Raw genomic sequence first — 21,348 nt, 5'->3', positions numbered from 1 at the left:
TGACTCCTTCAAATCACTCACCACAGAATCACACACCAAGACATGGAGTTAGCAGGAGAAGAGCACATGCCTGGAGTCATGGCGCGGGTCCGGGAGTATTCTACGATGCTAGCCAGCTTGGGAGAAGCTATGGATCGGGTTCTCCAGGTCGTCCAACGCCTGGAGAGGAGAGGACCCGACTCTTCGGGACCAGCTGAGCGACCGGATCCAGCCACCCACACCCTAGCACCCAGAGGGATTTATCTATCCCGATCAAGGGATTATGACGGGACAGCTGCCCGCTGCCAGGGCACTCCATCGGAGTGGGAGAAGGTGTCCGCCCTTGTCTCCTGCCTCTCTGGGAAAGCCCTGGACTGGGCCAACGCGGTCTGGAGATAAGGAGGAGCCGCGTTGGACAACTACGGGGCAGGGGACGAGGACCGCGCAGGACTTTGCCCTGGAGTTTCGTACTCTAGGGGCTGGGTCCGGGTGGAACGAGCGGGCCCTCATCGACGGATTCCGGTGCAGCCTGTGAGAGGACGTCCGAAGGGAGCTAGCCTGCCGGAATGCCATGTTGACTTTCGACCAGCTGGTGGACACGGCCATCCGGTTGGACAACCTGCTAGCTGCAAGAGGACGTCCTGAAAGTGGCCTGCCCGTTTCACCCACCTTCAACTAGGTGGAGCTGGGTGGTGCAGCGATTCGGGAGAACAGAGGACGACAGCTCCAGTGTCACTCTTGTGGCAGGAGAGGACATTCTGCTGCACAATGTCGTCAGGGTTCTTCCGGGTCTGGAGGCGGCAGGCAGGGCACTCTCGTGTCACCCCAGGTAGCGCAAACCCACACTCGTTCAGAGCCCTCTGCTGCGCACTGCACCATACACGTCACCTTCCCTGATTACACAGTAGTTTCACAGTGTAAGGCGCTGGTCGATTCAGGCGCAGCTGGGAACTTTATGGACAGGTCCTTAGCTCATAGTCTAGGTATTCCATTGGTTCCCCTATCCATTCCACTGCCCATCAAAGCACTTGACAGTTGACCATTAGAGTCTCTCGATTTCCCTGTTGTGTTGGGTCTTCCCTGGTTAGCACTACACAACCCCACCTTTTCATGGCCGCAGAAGGTTCTCACGGGGCGGTCGCGAGAGTGTCAGGATAGGTGTCTAGCTGTTTCCGTTGGTGCAACGATGGTGGAAAGTCCAGACACTACCTCCACCGTGCGCATTCCCCCCGAATACCTCGATTTGGCGCACACGTTTTCCAAAACGCAGGTGACCAAATTACCACCTCATCGGGCGGGGGATTGTGCGATAAACCTCCAGGTAGACGCTGTGCCTCCCAGGAGTCATGTATATCCCCTGTCGCCGGCTGAAACGGAGGCGATGTATGAGTCCCTGCGCCAGGGGTTCATACGTCCCTCCACTTCGACCAGCCTCCTCAAGTTAATTTTTTGTGAAGAAGAAAGACGGAGGTCTGCGCCCTTGCATTGATTACCGAGCACTGAACAAGGGGACAATATGTTATAGTTATCCTCTACCCCTCATTCCATCTGTAATCGAGTCAATGCATGGGGCGCGCTCATTCACAAAATTAGATCTTTAGAGTGCGTACAACCTGGTGCGTGTCCGAGAGGGGGACGAGTGGAAGACAGCATTCAGCACAACCACGGGGCATTACGAACACCTGGTGATGCCGTGCAGTTTGATGAATGCTCCATCCGTCTTCCAGTCCTTTGTGAACAAGGTGTTTTGTGACATGCTTGGTCGCAGTGTAGTGGTCTACATCGATGACATTCTGGTGTTTTCCGCTACACGCGCCGAGCATGTGTCCCTGGTTCGCAAAGTGCTGGGCCAACTGTTGGAACATGACCTTCATGCCAAGGCAGAAAAGTGTCTGTTTTTCCAGCAGTCCGTCTCCTTCCTCGGATACCGCATCACCACCTCAGGTGTGGAGATGGAGGGAGATCGCATTTCAGCCGTGCGTAATTGGCCGACTCCAACCACGGTAAAGGAGGTGCAGTGCTTTATTGGCTTTGCCAACTACTATCGGAGGTTTATCCAGGGCTTTGGCAAGGTCGCAGCTCCCATCACTGCTCTGTTGAAGGGTGGGCCGTGCCGGCTCCGCTGGTCTGCTGAGGCTGACAGGGCTTTCAGTAACCTGAAGGCTCTGTTCACCTCAGCCCCGGTACTGGCCCATCCCGATCCATCATTACCGTTCGTAGTGGAGATGGATGCGTCCGAGGTAGGGATAGACGCTGTCCTATCTCAACGCTCGGGCACGCCACCCAAGCTCCGCCTCTGTGCCTTCTTCTCCAAGAAGCTCAGCCCGGCGGAGCAGAACTACGACGTTAGTTATCGGGAGCTGTTGGCTGTTGTCAGAGCCCTGACCTTGTGGAGGCACTGGCTCGAGGGGCGAAACACCCTTTCCACGTCTGGACTGACCACCGTAATCTGGAGTACATCCGGTCAGCGAGGATGCTGAACCCTCGCCAGACCAGGTGGGCCCTATTCTTCACCCGATTTGATTTTACACTGTCTTACATACCGGGTACGAAGATTGTGAAGGCAGATGCACTGTCATGGCTGTACGACACAGAGGAGAGGCCCATAGACAACACCCCCATACTCCCGGCCTCCTGCATTGTGGTGCCAGTAGTGTGGGCGATGGACGCGGACATAGAGCGGGCATTACGCACAGAGCCATCTCCACCTCAGTGCCCAACTGGGCTGCAGTACGTGCCGTCTCTTGTTCGTGACCGTCTGATCTATTGGGCACACACGTCCCCCTCCTCTGGTCACCCAGGTATCGGCCGTACAGTGCGCTGCCTGACCAGAAAGTACTGGTGGCCTACCTTGGCTAAGGACGTGAGGGTGTATGTCTCCTCCTGCTCGGTGTGCGCCCAGAGTAAGGCACCTAGGCACCTCCCAGCGGGTAAGTTACATCCTTTACCAGTTCCACAACGGCCATGGTCCCACTTGTGTATTGACTTTCCAACTGATCTTCCCCTCTCTCAGGTTAACACCACCATCCTGGTCGTTGTGGACTGCTTTTCAAAAGCCTGCCGCCTCCTTCCTCTGCCCGGTCTCCCCACGGCCCTGCAGACTGCGGAGGCCCTGTTTACTCATGTCTTCCGGCACTATGGGGTGACAGAGGACATAGTGTCTAACCGGGGTCCCCAGTTTACATCCAGGGTCTGGAAGGCGTTCATGGAACGTCTGTGGGTCTCGGTCAGCCTGACCTCTGGGTTTCACCCCGTGTCTAATGGGCAGGTGGAACGGGTGAATCAAGATGTGGGTAGGCTCCTGCGGTCCTACTGCCAGGACCGGCCGGGGGAGTGGTCGGTGTTCTTGCCATGGGCCGAATTTGTCCAGAACTCTCTCTGCCACTCCTCCACTAACCTATCACCATTTCAATGTGTGATAGACCGAAGCTCCTGCAGTGGATGACTGGTTTTGGCGCATGGAGGAGACGTGGAACGCTGCTCATGTCCACCTCCAGCGCACCGTGTGTCGCCAGAAGGCCAACGCTGACCGCCACCGCAGTGAGGCCCCGGTCTTTGTACCGGGTGATTGGGTCTGGCTCTCGACCCGGAATCTGCCCCTCCGCCTGCCCTGCCGGAAGCTGAGCCCGCGGTTTGTGGGGCCGTTCATAGTCCTGAGGAGAATCAACGAGGTTACCTATAGGTTACTACTCCATCCAGATTACCATATTAACCCCTCGTTCCATGTGTCTCTCCTCAGGCCGGTGGTGGCTGGTCCGCTCCAGGAGTCTGAGGTGTGGGAGGTCCCTCCGCCCCCTCTGGACATCGAGGGGGCCCTGGCGTACTCCGTCCGTTCCATCCTGGATTCGAGGCGTTGGGGGGGGGGGGGGTACGGTCCGGAGGAGCGGTGGGAGGTCCCGGTATATTCTCAATCCCTCCCTGTTGCGGGATTTCCACCGTCGCCATCCGGCTCGCCCTGATCCGCGTCCTCCTGGCCGTCCCCGAGGCCGGTGTCGGCGCGCTGCTGGAGCTGTGCGTCAAGGGAGTGGTACTGTAAGCTGCCTCTTCTCCTTGTTTGCGCAGGCTTCAGCGTTCATCGTCACTGGCCTTCTAGTCACTGCCGCTCCTCATCTCATCATTCCATTTATTTTGTCTTATTTATTACACACACCTGGTTCATATCCCCTCATCAGTACCTGTATAAGTGTTCCCTCTGCCCCCTTGTCTTTGTGTGTGATTGTTTATTGTGGAGGTTAGATTAGCTCGGTGGAGGTCCTTGTATTTTGTATTGCCGGGATATTCACCCGTGTGCCTCGTTGTGTTCCAGTGCGCCTGTATTCCGCACTGGAGTGTTTGACGCATTGCTGCGTACCGATGTGTTTACAGAATAAACCTTTTATTCTGTGATTTGCCCTCCTGCGCCTGACTCCTTCAAATCACTCACCACATTTCTGCTCTGAAATGAGGATATTCATTGGTCCCTTAAGATTACATAAAGACTGTCAGTGCAAGGCAGGGTAGTTAACTAAATATCTATTGAAAACTTTCTCAGACAGAGTTGCCAGTCTGTCAATCAAATATTAGTATTTGAGGCATTAAGTAACGATTACAAATACAAAAGTAATCTGGCATTGCCAATGATTTGATTAATATTTTGGGTAGCTTCCGAACAGTCAGCAGAACAGCTGAAAACGACCTGTTCAGCCCTAATGTTAGATCAAGTGAACCACATGTTTGCAATCCATATTTAACCTATACTCAGCAAGTTAAGCATTACGTATTATTATGACACTTGGTCAATGCCTGCAGCCTCTTGCAGCCATTATGTCATTCAACGTTTCATTGAAAGGATGTGGGGGCAAACTAACTTGGCATGGCAGAATACGGGGAGTGATATTTTAGTGGAAGCAACAAGGCAGATAAGTGCTCTATAGCCAAAACCATGCAAAAAGACAAGACCATCGGCTATACATTTCTTGTTCCATTATATAACATTTATTACTGGCCCTCCAGCAAGGAGTGTATAACACACACACACACGTGCACACACACACGTCCCCTGTCCCCTCTCTCGCTCCTCTTCTCAAGAGTAAACACTCATTGTGATTTAGAGGGCTTTTCAATTGATTTGACGGGTTGTTTGATTGAGGACTTCCAATGAAATAGCATCATCATCTCCCTCTGAATCAGCAACATATTATTAGTTATCCCCAGGGGTAATATACAGCCCCAGAGGTCAAATCAACCAGAGGACCACAGCCTTCTCACAAAAACAATCGCCATTAAATAGACCCATACTTTGTCATTGCTTTCCTCATTTTCAGAGGGGAGATCTATAATAAAGTCTCTGAGGCCCAGATGTACTTTACGGAAGAAAACTCCTTTGAGATCTGTCATGTCTAAATTCATATTAACTTCTTGATGACTTAGGAAGACCTCTCAAGTGAATTTGCAGTTACCTGTGTAGAGGAGCACTCTGAGCGGCTCGAAATGTGAGCGCTGGTATGCTCATAAAAAGCCAGGTAAACACATTGCAGGAGGAAAGACTTCACACTTACAATACAAACACCATAATTCGGAGTGATTGATGCCTGAGTGATGCCCAGTGTTATACAGTGCAACACACATTTCTTTGTCTCTGTACAAGAACACTCCGTCCATATTTGGTTGTCACATACTAAATGGCTTAAAACGATAGTCATTGGTTCAGGGTAAACAAGTGTCATGGCAGCGTATTTATTAATAAAGGACTATGTAAGTTGTTGTCCATTTAGTACAGCAGCACCCTGACACACATGCATTTACACTATGAAGGCTTTTGGGAGCACAAGGAAAGCTGTAGAGTGCAGTAACAGCACTTACGGTTGGCGTGTGTGGACTTGTCAGCTACCCAGGCGAGCCTCATTCAGTGACTGTGCGTAATACAAATCAAGGGTTGTGTGCACTGCCTTATCCCGCTCTTTAGACAAATACTGATATGAGGAGTTTTCAAGCCTTATTATATTGAGTATGGAGGTGACATCAGCCAGACACATGTTTTAACGGACTGTCTGTGTCCAACATGGTGATGCCACACCTGCTGTGCACCGGTGGAAATGTTCCCTTCCCACATGCAGTGATACACTGTGGGACATGGGGCTTTATCTTTACATTTCAAGCAGCGCTAAAACTCAGTGCAAAGCTCCATGAGGAGTGTGTGTGGTTTTGTTATGCTTGTGGGGACCAGAAGTCCTCACAAGGATAGTAAAACAGGAAAATTTGGACAAGTGGGGGAGATTTTGCCGGTCCCCACAAGGAAAAAGGCTATTTTAGGCTTAGGGGCTAGGTTTAGGGTTAGGGTTACAATAAAGGTTAGGGATATAATTAAGGTTAGGGTTAGAGGTTTAGGGTTAGGGTTAGGTTTAGTTTTAGTTTTAGGGTTAGGGAAAATAGGATTTTGAATGGGAATACGTTTGTTGGTCCCCACAAGGATAGTAAAACAAAAGTGTTTGTTTGTGTGTGTGTGTGTGTGTGAGGGAGGGGGGGGGGGGGGGGGGGGGGCACTTACATTATTAAGATAAATAGAACTCTAGATGTGTTCTGTATAGTAGTCTACCTAGTTTACTATTCTACAAAACTCATCCAAATATTTTATGCCTGCCCAAATCGTCTCTTCAAACCTTTCTCAAATCTGAGGCCCACCTCTAATAGGCTGATTGGTGATAAATTCCAAATCAACATGCATGCACAGCTGAGTTACAGTGCATGTTTTATCAGTCCACCCTCCATCCATCCAGTATAGTGCTATAGACAGAGGGCATTCTGTCCTTCCAGCCGTGTTCTGTGCCACATTGAATTGATCTTTACAATCTGACCTAATGCGACATTGCCCCTTTTGAGTAACACAAATACTCCAAAGTTTTCCTGAGGAGATAAGGCAGTTAGGCAGACACTCTTACACAGAAAACGTACAGAGCGCTGTTCAACAGGTTACTCTCTGTCAGTGCCAAACAGTGAAATGTAGTCTTGGCACCACAAAGAATGTTTACTCAACTGACCAGCCAGGTTTTAATATGTACGGTGCCTCACAGCTCAGTGAAGTCCACCTAGGGATGGGTGCCTCCCTGTCTGCCTGTAACTCATACTCTACCTGTCCTACACAGTTTCAAATCAGAGCCTGGGTAACATTATTCTCTTGTGTTGACAAGAGTAAAGCTCAAATCATGACACAGAAAGGGAGGGAGAGAATTACAGTATGATTATGGAGTAACTGTATGCTGTAGCGAGGGGCAAAGCCTGAAGGAATTTGAGAAGGGAATTCCAGACATTCCCAAGAACAAAAGAGTAATCCAAAGTCAAAAGGATATTCAATATGATCTACAACAAAATGTATTTTTTAAAATCAGATTCCCATTAGATTAATTGAATCAATGGCCCCATTCTGTAGCAATTGAGCTTCTGAGATAATACTATAAAGTAAAGTATAAAAAATTTAATGTCTGTGGAAATTCACTCACTGTAAGTTCAACAGTATCTCCAACGCTAATGTCTGGGGGAAACAGACAAACCTCTGTTAGGGTACAGTATGTACGGTGTGTGCTGTATTACATTGATATAACATCCTTCAAAATACATTTGACATTGAGTTTATAGCTCAAAATAGATGACATTGTAGCAGATAGGTACAGTACGCTGGGCTAGTTTTCACATTCACAGTCTACAATACAGTTCTCATGAGACAGTCTAAGAGAATTAGACCGTTTTCTACTATTGGCCTAACAGACAAACAAACTTCAAGAGTTTCACAATAGGCAGTCATAATAAACCTGATGAGCAGATGCAAAAAAAAATAGAAAAGTATGCCAAAATGTATAAGGAGACAGACTTGGATTTTTAAAAAGAAGGTTTTAAGCATCAGCATGTGCGAGAAAGGCAAACTGAACTGAACAATTATGTTGAGTATAACTGCAGCTATACATTTCATGTGGTTGGAGAAGCAATTAAGGTCACCAACACTGTTCCAATTATAATGCATAGACTACCAGACATTTTGCCTCCAGAGAGACTGAATGGCCTTTGCAATGTTCTCATTGTCCTTTGCCCTTTCTGTCACATGGTCCAGACAGGCACACCATTCGAAGTAAGGAGATGACAAATGGTGGTCACATTATTCACAAAGGAAAATGTTAGGGTCATCTTATGTTATAAATCAACAATGTAATTATTTGCTGAGTTTGGAGATATAGGCTAATTCACATAGGTCGATATCATTAATATATCACAAACCATCCATTCAATACAATTAAACATATATGCAACTCAGAATCTATCAAATGGTAAGTAAAGGATACTGCTCAGTCTAGCTGTTACTTTACCTTGTATGTGCTGGTTGACCACATTCTCAAGTCGATCAAGTCTTTCTATGATCCGTAGGGTGTCCCCCTTCTTGTCGCCTTCTAACTTTTTCACTGGGACAGGCATAGGGACTTTGATGTATACATTCGCGATATAATTAGTGACCCATCCAACATAGAGCAGACACACGATGTTGGTCATGCCACTCAAGATCACGCATGTAGACACCAAAGTTTTGGTTCTCCTGGTGCAAGCCATCCCGACACCCCTCCATATAGCCAACGAAATTCAGTACACCAGAGGACAAGTGCGACTGTCGCCCACCAAAATCCTAGAATGTGCTATGCGCGTCACTTGAGAGCAACCTGGATAAATTACTACAACTCCACAACGATGCAATTCGTTCTGCAAACGCGGGCAACCATTGCCTCCGGATCCAATAACCACACTGCCTTCACGCGCAGAAGGCTATGATTTAATCCAAATAGGTAGGTCAAAGATGAAAAAAAGATCACAGTCGTTGGAAAGTAAAGGTGATTGTCTTGGTGACGAACGCTCCCTATTTCGCTTCATTTGCAAGTCCACAGCAGTCGCGATTTCACGGACCCACAGAAGGCGTACGGAACATGCGTGTAACCACTGTCCAATGAGATACGATAGTGAAATTGTGTAATAGGCTACTGTGCATTCATTTCCACAATTATCCATTTAGATTAGAATGTGGGAGGGTTTTATTGTGAAGGTTTTCACTTGTGATAATAATGAATAGATAGTAATTACACGTTTACAATGTCGCAACAATTATTAACTGTAATTGTTTCAAGAATTTCCTATTTTTACATAAAGGTAGGCTACGGTACAGTCCAAGAAGTCATACAATGATTCAAGTTTGACTTTACTGTTTTTCAATCAAGGAATAGATTAAACCTAGTCTACAATTTACATAAAGAAATGTGACAGTTACATTCTTCCCAAATACTTATTTATTGTCACATGCATTCTTGTCATCTACAACCTGTCACATACTAAGAGTAGGCCTTGTAAACATATCCTAGAGATGACAGCATATTCAATATTGCCACCTTTGCAGACAATCAGACTGACTGGCTTGGAGAAAGCACTCCTCATTTTGATAAGTGGAATCAGTTGGTATGTGATGTTTTGTTCATAATCCGTGATAAAAGTATCCCCATATTGCTTATGGTAATTTTTGACACCTAATGGTTTCTGTATCCAAATAAATGATTGACCTATTTTTTTTATAGTGTCTCTCCCTGCAAATTGAACGTTCAACTTGGTTTCCAACTGATGCTGCACTGAGGTAGAGCATGAGAGAGCACTAATAATGTAAGTGCCCCCCCCCCCCCCCCCCCCCCCCCCCCCCCCCTCACACAAGTAGTAGACAGACAGACAGATAAAACAATAACGCACTGAAACACATTCCTATTTTCATAATCATCATCATTATTACTATAATCAAAGTCGCTTAGAATACACATTTTCCCTGCATGCGCAATAACATATTTCATTGCACAATGGCACAGAAATCAATCGTCGCTGTGTGCATTTAGGTGTCCCTGAGTGAGAAGCCTACTTGAAACAGGCCACAACTGTTTGGGTGGGGACCATGGGGAAAGCATTTGGCCCAGTCCTTCCTTCAGTGGCCTTAGAACTGACCCCATCATGCACAGTGGCTCCTTCTGGGGGGAACCCAGTGTACCCAGTTGCTCCTGCTGTGTGCATCAGACAGGGCCTTGATCCCTCCCCCCCTGTATTCCTCTGGAACATGAAAGCATGAGAGAAATGTCACCCCTCAGGCCTAAAAACGATTTCACCCCCTCAGGCCTAAAAACGGTAATAAGCACTGAAACATCTCAGCAGCCGCTCAATGGGGGGGCATCATGGAAGATGGATATGCAATATTGTATTGTAAGGTTGAGAAGGCTATTGATCTCTGATGCCAGCGTGAGTTCAGTGGAACATTGAGACTTTGGTTTTATGCATCGTAGGGATGCAAATGTGCTGGTGCAAAGCCATTATTTCCTCCCCTCTAACGAGTGATTCAATGCTTGAACAACATGGCATCATTATTTTGTAAGGTAATGGATTTACAGTAAAGCAAAGATAACATGTTAAGCACCACAACCATTCATTGTTGCATGGTTTTGCATTGTCTTTTTCTATGAGACTCATCTATCTATATCCAACCTTTATGTATATGACATTGGTCAGAGGTGAAAGACTAATAAAGGTTAGGGGCACTGCACCTCCTCCGTCATGTCCCTTCATTCCTCATCCTCCACTCCAACAATGCATCCTCCTTCCTGAATGACATGCCCCACTGTACGCTAATTGCCTTTCTGGGCCTCCTTTTTTGTTGTGAGGCCGTTAATGGATTTCAAATCATCTAGTCGTATTTGCGTCTGCCTAGAGTGCAGGCCCTTTGTGAATGGCTTCAGTGCCAGTTTTGTAAGTGCCAAGCACACTGCAGCTGTGGGAGAGAATGGAGACTCAATTAAGGGGCACAGCAGAAAGCCGGTCTTATTCCGCAGAACCTAGTCAGTGCGGAGAGGGTTTTGTAAAAATCTCAGTGCAAAGCACCATGCTGTAATTCTCATATCTGCTGGAATATAATGTTCTTGGTGCAGTGGGGCCAATGGATTTTCTGTTTGTGTGCCAGTTGGAATAAAACGTCCCCAACACCCATTCTGATTCGCTCTTCATGCTGGCTGCTTTTAGAGATGAGAGACATCTGTGTAATGCCTCAAGTGTTCCTCTGATACCAGCAGCTTCCAACAGCCCCTTTCCGATCACCAATCAAGAGGAACTAATTTATACATTTTTACAGGTCAGTCCACTCTATACGTTGTATTCATAAATCCCGCTGGCCCCATGGTTCTCTTGTCAGGTTTGTTGCAGTGTGACCAGAACATGACTTTTGTGTAGCTCCCTATTGCTAAAGCACAGGGTTTCTGTGCCTCCTCTCGCTCAGGATTCCTAATGGGCATAAATGGCAGGTATCAGCATCTGACCTAAAACGACATTTCTCAATATGATCTGAAGGAGAGCTACAGGGTCATTTGCACTCAGTGTCTTAGTCATCAGAAGCACCAGACAAAGATGGCAGCAGGGCCAGACTCACAATAGATGTGATGCAAGAGAGGAGGGGAATGTTGCCCCAGCAGGCCAGTTGTGTTTTCAGCACCGGATTAAAGGCAGATAATTATGACAGATCTTGGCCCCTTACAGATGTCTGCATTGCTTAAGGAGTTTGACCAAACATATTTATGCCACAGCAGGGAGGTGGCAGGTGCCCTCTCAACCTTCGCTGTGGGACACTCACAGTCCCAGCCTCTCCAGAACAGAATGAATTACTGGCCGCCTGTGTGGCTGGCCTCGATTACAAACTTGATTAGAGAGAGGATGCCACAAGTAGAGAGCACCAAGCAGCCTCAGCATCTCTGGGAATTAAAAGGCTTGAACAATTGCATTGATGGGACGTTTGTAAGGATCAGTAGGGGAAGACATTATGCAAACACAATTAAAAGATGTAATACCATCTGCTTACCATTTGATATCAAATGTATTCCTTTATAATCCCATTAGAATCACATCACATTTGAACAAAGAGGGCATTAATTGTTATTGAAATATATTTGATAAACAAGATGAGATCAATTTGCTTTCCATTCCCCCTTCCCTGTGTAAGCCCTGAGGTGACATGACAAACAACCACTGGTCTCCTCTGCTGCTCCATCTCATCAGCTTCACACATATGGGAGAATGAATCAGGCCCTTATACAGTATGATCAGTGTGGTCCATTACTCCCAGCTAACAGGCATACAGCCCACTGCATATCTGTGATTTCCTACAGTGTGGAGGCAGCAGTTTGTAGGGCTACCTGGGTGTGATGTAAAATGGCAGTACTTCTTTTCAGCAGTACTTAATGTCAACCCCACCACTCCAGCCCAGCCTCCGACAAGCTCTGGGGGCCCATGCGCCCGTCATCTCACACCTATGTCTAAATTGTATATATATTTATTTTATTTAAAAAATTGACAGTAACCCTCCTTTTTCATTTCCACATGTAGCAAGCAGAGTTTTTGTGTTGTCCAATCTACAGTACGTGAGTCAGACAATATCGTTTTCATGAATCTAATTAGCCTATTTCTCAGCGGCGCCGGCGGCAGCCCGCCTCGGCCTCATTACCTAATTGCCTATCAAGTTCAAAAAAGTTTGGTGAATCAGGTCGGACTCAGATGGAGAGTGAGTGAGTTGTTCAAGATGGATCAACAAAAGGCAAGACCAACTGGTGCACAAAAAAGCTTTATCTGATCAAGCATGTGCCCAATTACAGAAGATAACCACATCAGCAAAGCTACCACCTCTGACGAAACACCATCGCAGGTGGAAGCTAGTAGGCCTATGTCACGGTTTCGGCCGAGGCTGCCTCTCTTCCTTGCTCGGGCAGGCTTCGGCGTTCGTCGTCTCCGGAATACTAGCTGCCACCGTTGCATGTTTCTATGTTCGTTTGCTTTTGTCTGATTGTTGTTACACCTGTTATCGTTTAGTGTAATTAGTGTCCTATAAGTTCTCGTTGTGTTTGTCTAGTGTTGTGTGTTATTGTTTTCACTGTCGTGCGTATTGCTTGTGTCTCTACAGTTTGCTCGGTTGAGCTGCTCTCCATTTGTACTTTGGAGTATTTTGTCGCACGTGTTTAGTGCGCCCGTTTTATTTCGCCTGCGTGCGGAGTTTCTCGCCTCAGGGCATTTGTTTTCGTGCTGTGCTTATTGCTTAACCACTAAAGTCTTTTGACTTACTTTGTGCGTCCTGCGCCTGATTCCACCACCACACCCACCTACAGCTACACTGACAGAATAACACACCTTCAAGAATGGAATCAGCAGGAGCCGCAGCAGCACAGGCGACGCTGGAGGACAGGGTCCGCGAGCAGAATGACCAGATCCTGCGGATGGGGTCCGCACTGCAGGAGGTGATCACCACCATCCGAGGCTGGGAGACCCGAGGGACACCTCCACCACCATCCTCCCTGCCCGCACCATCGGCAAGTCAGCCCATTCCCGCTCCGGAACCCAGAGGAGTTCGACTCTCGCTCCCGAGGGCCTACGATGGGACCGCTGCCGGGTGTCAGGGATTCCTTCTCCAGGTGGAGCTTTACCTGGCCACCGTGCACCCGGCGCCCTCGGGACACGAGAGCGTGTCCGCCCTGATCTCCTGCCTTTCCGGTAAGGCGTTGGAATGGGCCAACGCAGAGTGGAGGAGAATAGACGCTACCACCATCACCTACGACGAGTTCTCCCGCCGCTTCAGGGCGGTTTTCGACCATCCCCCGGAGGGGAAAGCGGCGGGGGAGCGTCTGTTCTGCCTCTGGCAGGGGAGGAGGAGTGCCCAGGAGTTCGCCTTAGAATTCCGTACTCTAGCGGCGGATACAGGGTGGAATGAGCGGGCCCTCATCGATCACTACCGATGTAGTCTACGTGAGGACGTCCGTAGGGAGCTGGCCTGTAGGGACACCAGCCTCTCGTTCGACCAGTTGGTCGACATGTCCATCAGGCTGGATACCCTGCTAGCTACCCGCGGACGTCCCGAGGGGGGTCCGTCCATTTCACCCTCCAGCGTTCCCTTCCCCGTTCATGCCCTAGATAGCCGTCCGTTGGGTGCGGGCTTGATCAGGGAGGTCACGGCGCCACTTAGGATGTGTGCGCAGGGGGGTCATCAGGAGATGATCCAGCTATTTCTGATCGACTCGCCTGCGTATCCGGTGGTGCTGGGCATGCCCTGGTTGAGTACCCACAACCCATCTATTTCGTGGCAGGAGAGGGCTCTGATGAAGTGGTCTGCCCAGTGTGTGGGTCGATGTTTAGGCGTTTCCGTAGGGGCTACCTCGGTGGAGAGTCCAAACCAGGTGCCCGCATTGCACGTTCCCCCTGAGTATGGGGATTTGGCTATTGTGTTCAGTAAGTCGAGGGCGACGCAGTTGCCTCCCCATAGGCAGGGAGATTGTGCGATAGACCTCCAGGCAGGAGTTGCGCTCCCACGGAGCCATGTGTATCCTCTGTCTCAGGAGGAGAAGAGAGCTATGGAGACTTACATAGACGAATCTCTGAGACAAGGATACAAACGGCCCTCCACTTCCCCTGCGTCCTCGAGTTTCTTTTTTGTGAAGAAAAAGGATGGGGGGTTACGCCCGTGCATTGACTACCGTGGTCTCAATCAGATCACGGTGAAGTACAGTTATCCACTCCCGCTGATTGCGACCATGACGGAGTCATTGCACGGGGCGCGTTTCTTCACTAAATTAGATCTCAGGAGCGCGTACAACTTGGTGCGCATTAGGGGGGGCGATGAATGGAAGACAGCCTTTAGTACCACCTCGGGCCATTACGAGTATCTTGTCATGCCATACGGGTTGATGAACGCTCCTTCAGTTTTCCAATCATTCGTGGATGAGATCTTCAGGGACATGCAGGGGCAGGGGGTGGTCGTGTACATAGATGACATTCTCGTGTACTCGCCTACCCGAGTCGAGCATGTGGCCCTGGTGCGCCGAGTGTTGCGGAGGCTGTAGGAGCACGACCTGTATGTCAAGGCAGAGAAGTGTCTGTTCTTCCAGGAGTCGGTCTCCTTTTTGGGTTATCAGTTGTCTGCGTCAGGGGTGAAGATGGAGGTAGACCGGGTGTCGGCCGTGCGTAATTGGCAAACGCCAACCACTGTGAAGGAGGTGCAGCAGTTTTTGGGGTTTGCGAATTACTACCGGAGGTTTATCCGGGGTTTTGGACAGGTGGCAGCTCCCATAACGTCTCTTTTGAAGGGGGGTCCGGTGCGTCTGCAGTGGTCAGCCGAGGCGGACAGGGCTTTTGGGAGGCTGAAGGACCTGTTTACCTCGGCCCCGGTGCTGGCGCATCCGGATCCCTCTTTGCCATTTCAGGTAGAGGTGGACGCGTCAGAGGCCGGTGTAGGAGCCGTGCTTTCGCAACGGTCCGGCGCGCCACCTAAACTCCGCCCCTGTGCTTTTTATTCCAAGAAGCTCAGTCCGGCGGAGCGAAACTATGACGTAGGGGACAGGGAGCTGTTAGCCGTGGTACAGGCCCTAAAGGTGTGGAGGCACTGGCTTGAGGGGGCTCAACACCCTTTCCTCATTTTGACGGACCACCGTAACCTGGAGTACATCCGGGCAGCGAGGAGGCTGAACCCTCGCCAGGCGAGGTGGAATATGTTTTTGACCCGGTTCACATTTAAGATCACGTACATCCCTGGGTCACAGAACGGTAAGGCAGACGCACTGTCTCGGCGGTATGACACGGAGGAGAGGTCCGTGGAGCCCACTCCCATACTGCCGGAGTCTTGTCTGGTGGCACCGGTAGTGTGGGAGGTCGATGCTGAACTCGAGCGGGCGTTACGCACCGACCCTAGTCCACCTCAATGCCCGGAGGGTCGGAAGTACGTTCCGCTCGAGGTTCGGGATCGATTGATCTATTGGGCTCACACGTCACCCTCCTCTGGACACCCTGGTATCGGCCGGACAGTGCACTGTCTTAGTGCCAAGTACTGGTGGCCCACGTTGGCGAGGGATGTGAGGGTTTATGTGTCCTCCTGCTCGGTGTGCGCCCAGTGTAAGGCGCCTAGACATCTGCCTAGGGGTAAGTTACTACCCCTGCCCGTTCCACAACGACCATGGTCTCACCTCTCGGTGGATTTCCTCACTGACCTTCCTCCTTCACAGGGGAATACCACTATACTGGTCGTTGTGGACCGGTTTTCTAAGGCCTGTCGTTTGCTCCCTATGCCTGGCCTTCCTACTGCCCTGCAAACCGCCGAAGCACTATTCAACCATGTGTTCCGGCACTACGGGGTACCCGAGGATATTGTGTCTGATCGAGGTCCCCAATTTACCTCCAGAGTCTGGAGAGCTTTTATGGAGCGGTTGGGGGTCTCGGTGAGCCTCACCTCGGGTTACCACCCGGAGAGTAATGGGCAGGTGGAACGTGTGAACCAGGATGTGGGTAGGTTTCTTAGAACATACTGCCAGGACCGGCCGGAGGAGTGGGCAAGGTACGTTCCCTGGGCCGAAATGGCCCAGAATTCCCTACGCCATTCCTCCACTAACCTAACCCCTTTCCAATGTGTGTTAGGTTACCAGCCGGTTCTGGCACCTTGGCAGCAGAGCCAGATCGAGGCTCCTGCGGTGGATGAGTGGGTGCGGCGCTCGGAGGAGACATGGAACGCTGCACACGTCCACCTGCAGCGGGCCCTCCGTCGTCATAAGGCGAGCGCCGATCTCCACCGCAGTGAGGGACCGGTGTACGCACCTGGTGATCGAGTCTGGCTCTCTACCAGAAACCTGCCCCTCCGCCTGCCCTGTCGGAAACTGGGTCGGCGGTTTGTAGGGCCATTTAAAGTCCTGAGAAGGTTGAACGAGGTGTGTTACAAATTACAACTACCTGTTGAGTATAAAAGTATTAACCACTCGTTCCATGTGTCTCTTCTCAGGCCGGTGGTAGCTGGCCCACTCCAAGAAAGTGAGATCAGGGAGACTCCTCCGCCCCCATTGGACATCGAGGGGGCACCGGCGTACTCCGTGCGGTCCATCTTGGATTCGAGACGTCGGATGGGGGGTCTCCAATATCTAGTGGAGTGGGAGGGGTACGGCCCGGAGGAACGGTGCTGGGTGCCGAGGAGAGACATTTTGGATCCGTCTCTCCTGACGGAATTCCATCGTGGGCACCCGACGCACCCTGCTCCGCGTCCTCCTGGTCGTCCCCGAGGCCGGAGTCGGCGCACGTCTGGAGCCGCGCATCAAGGGGGGGGTACTGTCACGGTTTCGGCCGAGGCTGCCTCTCTTCCTTGCTCGGGCAGGCTTCGGCGTTCGTCGTCTCCGGAATACTAGCTGCCACCGTTGCATGTTTCTATGTTCGTTTGCTTTTGTCTGATTGTTGTTACACCTGTTATCGTTTAGTGTAATTAGTGTCCTATAAGTTCTCGTTGTGTTTGTCTAGTGTTGTGTGTTATTGTTTTCACTGTCATGCGTATTGCTTGTGTCTCTACAGTTTGCTCGGTTGAGCTGCTCTCCATTTGTACTTTGGAGTATTTTGTCGCACGTGTTTAGTGCGCCCGTTTTATTTCGCCTGCGTGCGGAGTTTCTCGCCTCAGGGCATTTGTTTTCGTGCTGTGCTTATTGCTTAACCACTAAAGTCTTTTGACTTACTTTGTGCATCCTGCGCCTGATTCCACCACCACACCCACCTACAGCTACACTGACAGCCTAGTTATGTAGTAGCTAGCACTAGCAGCCTCCCAGTTCCCACAGAGACCACGACTTTGCGGGGGTCCAGAGAAACTAAGCCAGTAAAGACAGGGTCCATTTATCAACAAACCTTACACTGGAGAAGGTGCTGTATATTTATAGAGTCTTTACATTGCAGAGAGAACAATGATTCACTGTGAACGGATGTAGGAAGTTGTATGTCTATTGTCTAAGTACCAAGGATGCAATCTGAACTGTAGCCTGCAAACATGGATGTGACTCAACCCATAGTGCTTCTAGCTTGAAATTCATTTCCTCTTTGTGAAAAATTGCTACAGAGGAATATTACAAAACTAAAAAGTCTTGCAAGACACAGAACTCTACTTAACTAAAATATGCTTGTCAAACTACCGTATGCAATGGTGTAAAGTACTTAAGTAAAAATACTTTGAAGTACTACTTACAGTAAGTCATTTTTGGGGTACAGTGCATTCGGAAAGTATTCAGACCCCTTGACTTTTTCCACATTTTGTGATGTTACAGTCTTATTCTAAATTGTATTAAATTTTTACTCCATACATTTATCCTGATACCCAAAAGTACACATTACATTTTGAATGCATAGCAGGACAGAAAAATTGTTCAATTCACACACTTATCAAGAGAACCTCCTTGGTCATATCTACTGCCTCTGATCTGGCGGACACACTAAACACAAATGCTTAATTTGTAAATTATGTCTGAGTGTTGGAGTGTGCCCCTGGCTATCTGTTAAATAAAATAAAACCTAGAAAATCGTGCCGTCTGGTTTGCTTAATATAAGGAATTTGAAATTATTTATACTTTTACTTTTGATACTTAAGTATATTTAAAACCAAATACTTTTAGACTTTTACTCAAGTAGTATTTTACTGGGTGACTTTCACTTTTACTTGAGTCATTTTTTATGAAGGTATCTTGACTTTTACTAAAGCATGAGAATTGGGTACTTTTTACACCACTGACAGTATGATACTTGATAAGTCCCACTGATGTGAACGGTGCTGATGTATTTGTATTCCTCTGGTTGCTGGTCTGCAGACACTCTCCTTCATCTGAGCCCCAGAGAACGCTCATACTCCGTTATCATGTCAGAAAATGTTCAGTGATGGCCAATCTCCATGATCAATACTTCGATGGGACTCATACGGGTTCACCATGGTTTATGGCATCCCCAACACTGTGATGGAAGCTCTGGGGACCCATGAGTCCATCTAGTAATCAAGCGATTGATTCTTAGCTAGGGAATGTGGTGGTGGGGTGATTTGTAGAATAATTCATGGGACTCATGCTTTTAATCCCCTCTCTGCATGCATGCACAATCCACACAGTTTACAGGCCACAGGCACAGACGAAATACATAAACTCAAGGAGCTTGAATCATTCTTTCAAAATGTCTCCACACTGTGCATATTAATTATTGAGAGTGGACTAGGGTTTTATATGGAGGTTTTAAAGATTTGAAATGGATCCTCTTAATAGTAAACACAAACACACAGCTCCATGTTAATGAGCTCACAGGTTATTACAGCGTGCAAAACTTAAAGGCAGCAGGAAGGAGGCAGCTGCTCTGTGTACCTTTAGTGCGTTTGCAGGGATTACAGCGCTGCATTTGGCATACATAACTAATTCACTTTATACAGTATCTTCCCTAACACCTTTAAAGAGATCTGCAGAGTGTTTGAATAGCTAAGCAGTTTTATTGGTCTTCATGGTAGGTCTTTGGGAGATGGACTCCAATTTCCTATTTGGACAGTATAGTACAGTGTGTGTGTGTGTATGTGTATTTTGGAAGCCTGGCATACTTGTAAACTGCTGTTGCAATGTTTAGAGATATGTTTTTTTTAATGCTAAATTCACATGCATGTCATAAGTCTATAAGAAGCTCTGAACTTTACGTGATCTGGTTCTAAGCTGTAAATGGACCCAGAGGAGAATGTCTGTTTGTTTTTCATTACTGTCCGTGCCCCATTCTGATGACCCGTCGGATGGGTGGTCACAGATGAGATTAAGGTGGAACAGGGATATTGCATTTCCTGCCCTTGGCCAGTCTCTTCTGACTTCACTGGCATCAGATAAATTCACAATAAATGGGCCCAGAGAATGGAGGGAAACAGAGGCCTTCAGACAGGAGGAACAGACACTGTAGGTCACCAACGAGGGGGAGTTAGCAGGGGACATGTTTTAATTTTCTCATCATGCTGCATGCTGGGAAAGCTCAGTGGGGCCAGATGTGAGCCTTTAAAAAGAATTGCTTCTGATTCTGGAAAATAATCAGGAAACAAGGAGTAACAACAGGCAGGAAAATTAATATGTGAAGAGAATCGTCTGTGATGTCGTAGGGATTTGAGAGGTAATAAGATTAACGGGCACAGTTGGGTCCCCTGGAACAAAAGTCTGGGGCCTTTCTCTCTGCAGGCAGTCAGGAGTCAAACAAGGATAACTTATCACTGTGCTCGAGTTAGTGGGACAGTGCTGCAGCAAAATACGTCGAATCATAATGGTCTCTTTATTTCATTCATTTCATAAGGTAAGTCCCTAATCCTAGTTGACTGAGTTGAACATTTTTGAAGCCCTCTGAGTTGCTGAAAAAAAAATTGAGGACAGAGAGAGACATGAAGCCAGGCTAAACCTGAAATACCCTGGTTAGTGACACAAACCACAGTCTTTGCAAATCATTTTGACTTCGAGAAACATTCTTCTTGAACTACAATATGAGACATAACTTACATCAAAATAGGATCAAGCTTGGCTTGCTGAGGGCACATGTTTAGTTGATATATATAGTTTTCTTCCCTTCTCAGTCATCACCAATGCTGGAATGTTATGTATAGATAGTTGCTGTGCTTATAGCTTGTGGTTCTTGCTGATACTGCAGGTCTTTACCGTTTATGGCCCTTCATGAGTTAATGCGAAATTTGCATTCCCAAATGTTGTAAAAATTCTGCTCTGCTCTCTCCCAGTAACCAGAAAGTAGCAATAATAACACGATAATAGTAGTGGACTAACACTGGGGAGAAAATCCCTTTGCCCCACTTTTTCAGTTGGAGTTGCAGGCAGAGGCAGCAATTCCACTCCATTTCTCTGGGATATACAGTAAGAAGAGCACTGACAATACTCTGAGAAGAGGACACAGTCTGCTCTTGAATGTACTTTTGCCTCTCACATTTTCACTAACTTGTCAGGGTGAGCGGTGAGTCACGTATCAGCAGTGCAAGCAGCAGTCAGGCATCATGTGGTCAGAGTAGATCAGGGTCTAATTCCTGACCTCCCATAATCATCAGTCCCTGACCTCTCTTCAGACCCCTATTGGCCTCATCTGAGGAAATGACCATCGTCAAGAGGAGCTCTTTAGGAGATAGGTCATCATGTCAGTGATGATGACTGCATGGGGGTTTTCTATAGAGTAGAGACATTTAGACAGGAAAGGAACACTTCTGCCTCTGTTCTAATGCATCGCCATCTCCACAAGGGGCGAAATGACATTTTTACCAGATATTGTACACTAGGCCTATTTGAGAGTGACCTTCCAAGGCCCTGGTCATGTTTGCCCTATCTCACTCCTAAATCTTACCTCAGTCATTTCTAGGCACCCAGGGGTCAGGGTAAATGTAAAATTGTTCTAATACAGCTGTACCTCACTGTTATTGCTGCATCCACCGTGACTCAGATCCTTCTCAGCGGAACTTGTTTAATTTCTCCATAGACCTATAAAGCTAATGACATACAGATAAGGTCCATATAGCACATT

The 21,348-nt window shown here is 48.3% G+C and overlaps 1 protein-coding gene across 1 annotated transcript in view; it reads right to left on the bottom strand.

Moving 5' to 3' along the window:
• LOC311127758 (polypeptide N-acetylgalactosaminyltransferase 18-like) overlaps window positions 1-8,884 on the bottom strand; it is a 105,880-nt gene extending 96,996 nt beyond the window's left edge. The window contains exon 1 of the mRNA XM_084159631.1: window positions 8,313-8,884. Within this exon, the coding sequence (XP_084015757.1) occupies window positions 8,313-8,550 (238 nt within the window). The 5' untranslated portion in view covers window positions 8,551-8,884. The remainder of the gene's footprint in view (window positions 1-8,312) is intronic.
• Between the last annotated feature and the right edge of the window lie 12,464 nt (window positions 8,885-21,348).

Source organism: Coregonus lavaretus (genome assembly GCF_964263955.1).
Source record: "Coregonus lavaretus genome assembly, chromosome: 4".
NCBI classification, from domain to species: Eukaryota; Metazoa; Chordata; class Actinopteri; order Salmoniformes; family Salmonidae; genus Coregonus; species Coregonus lavaretus.
This window is presented reverse-complemented; position numbering and strand designations above follow the sequence as displayed.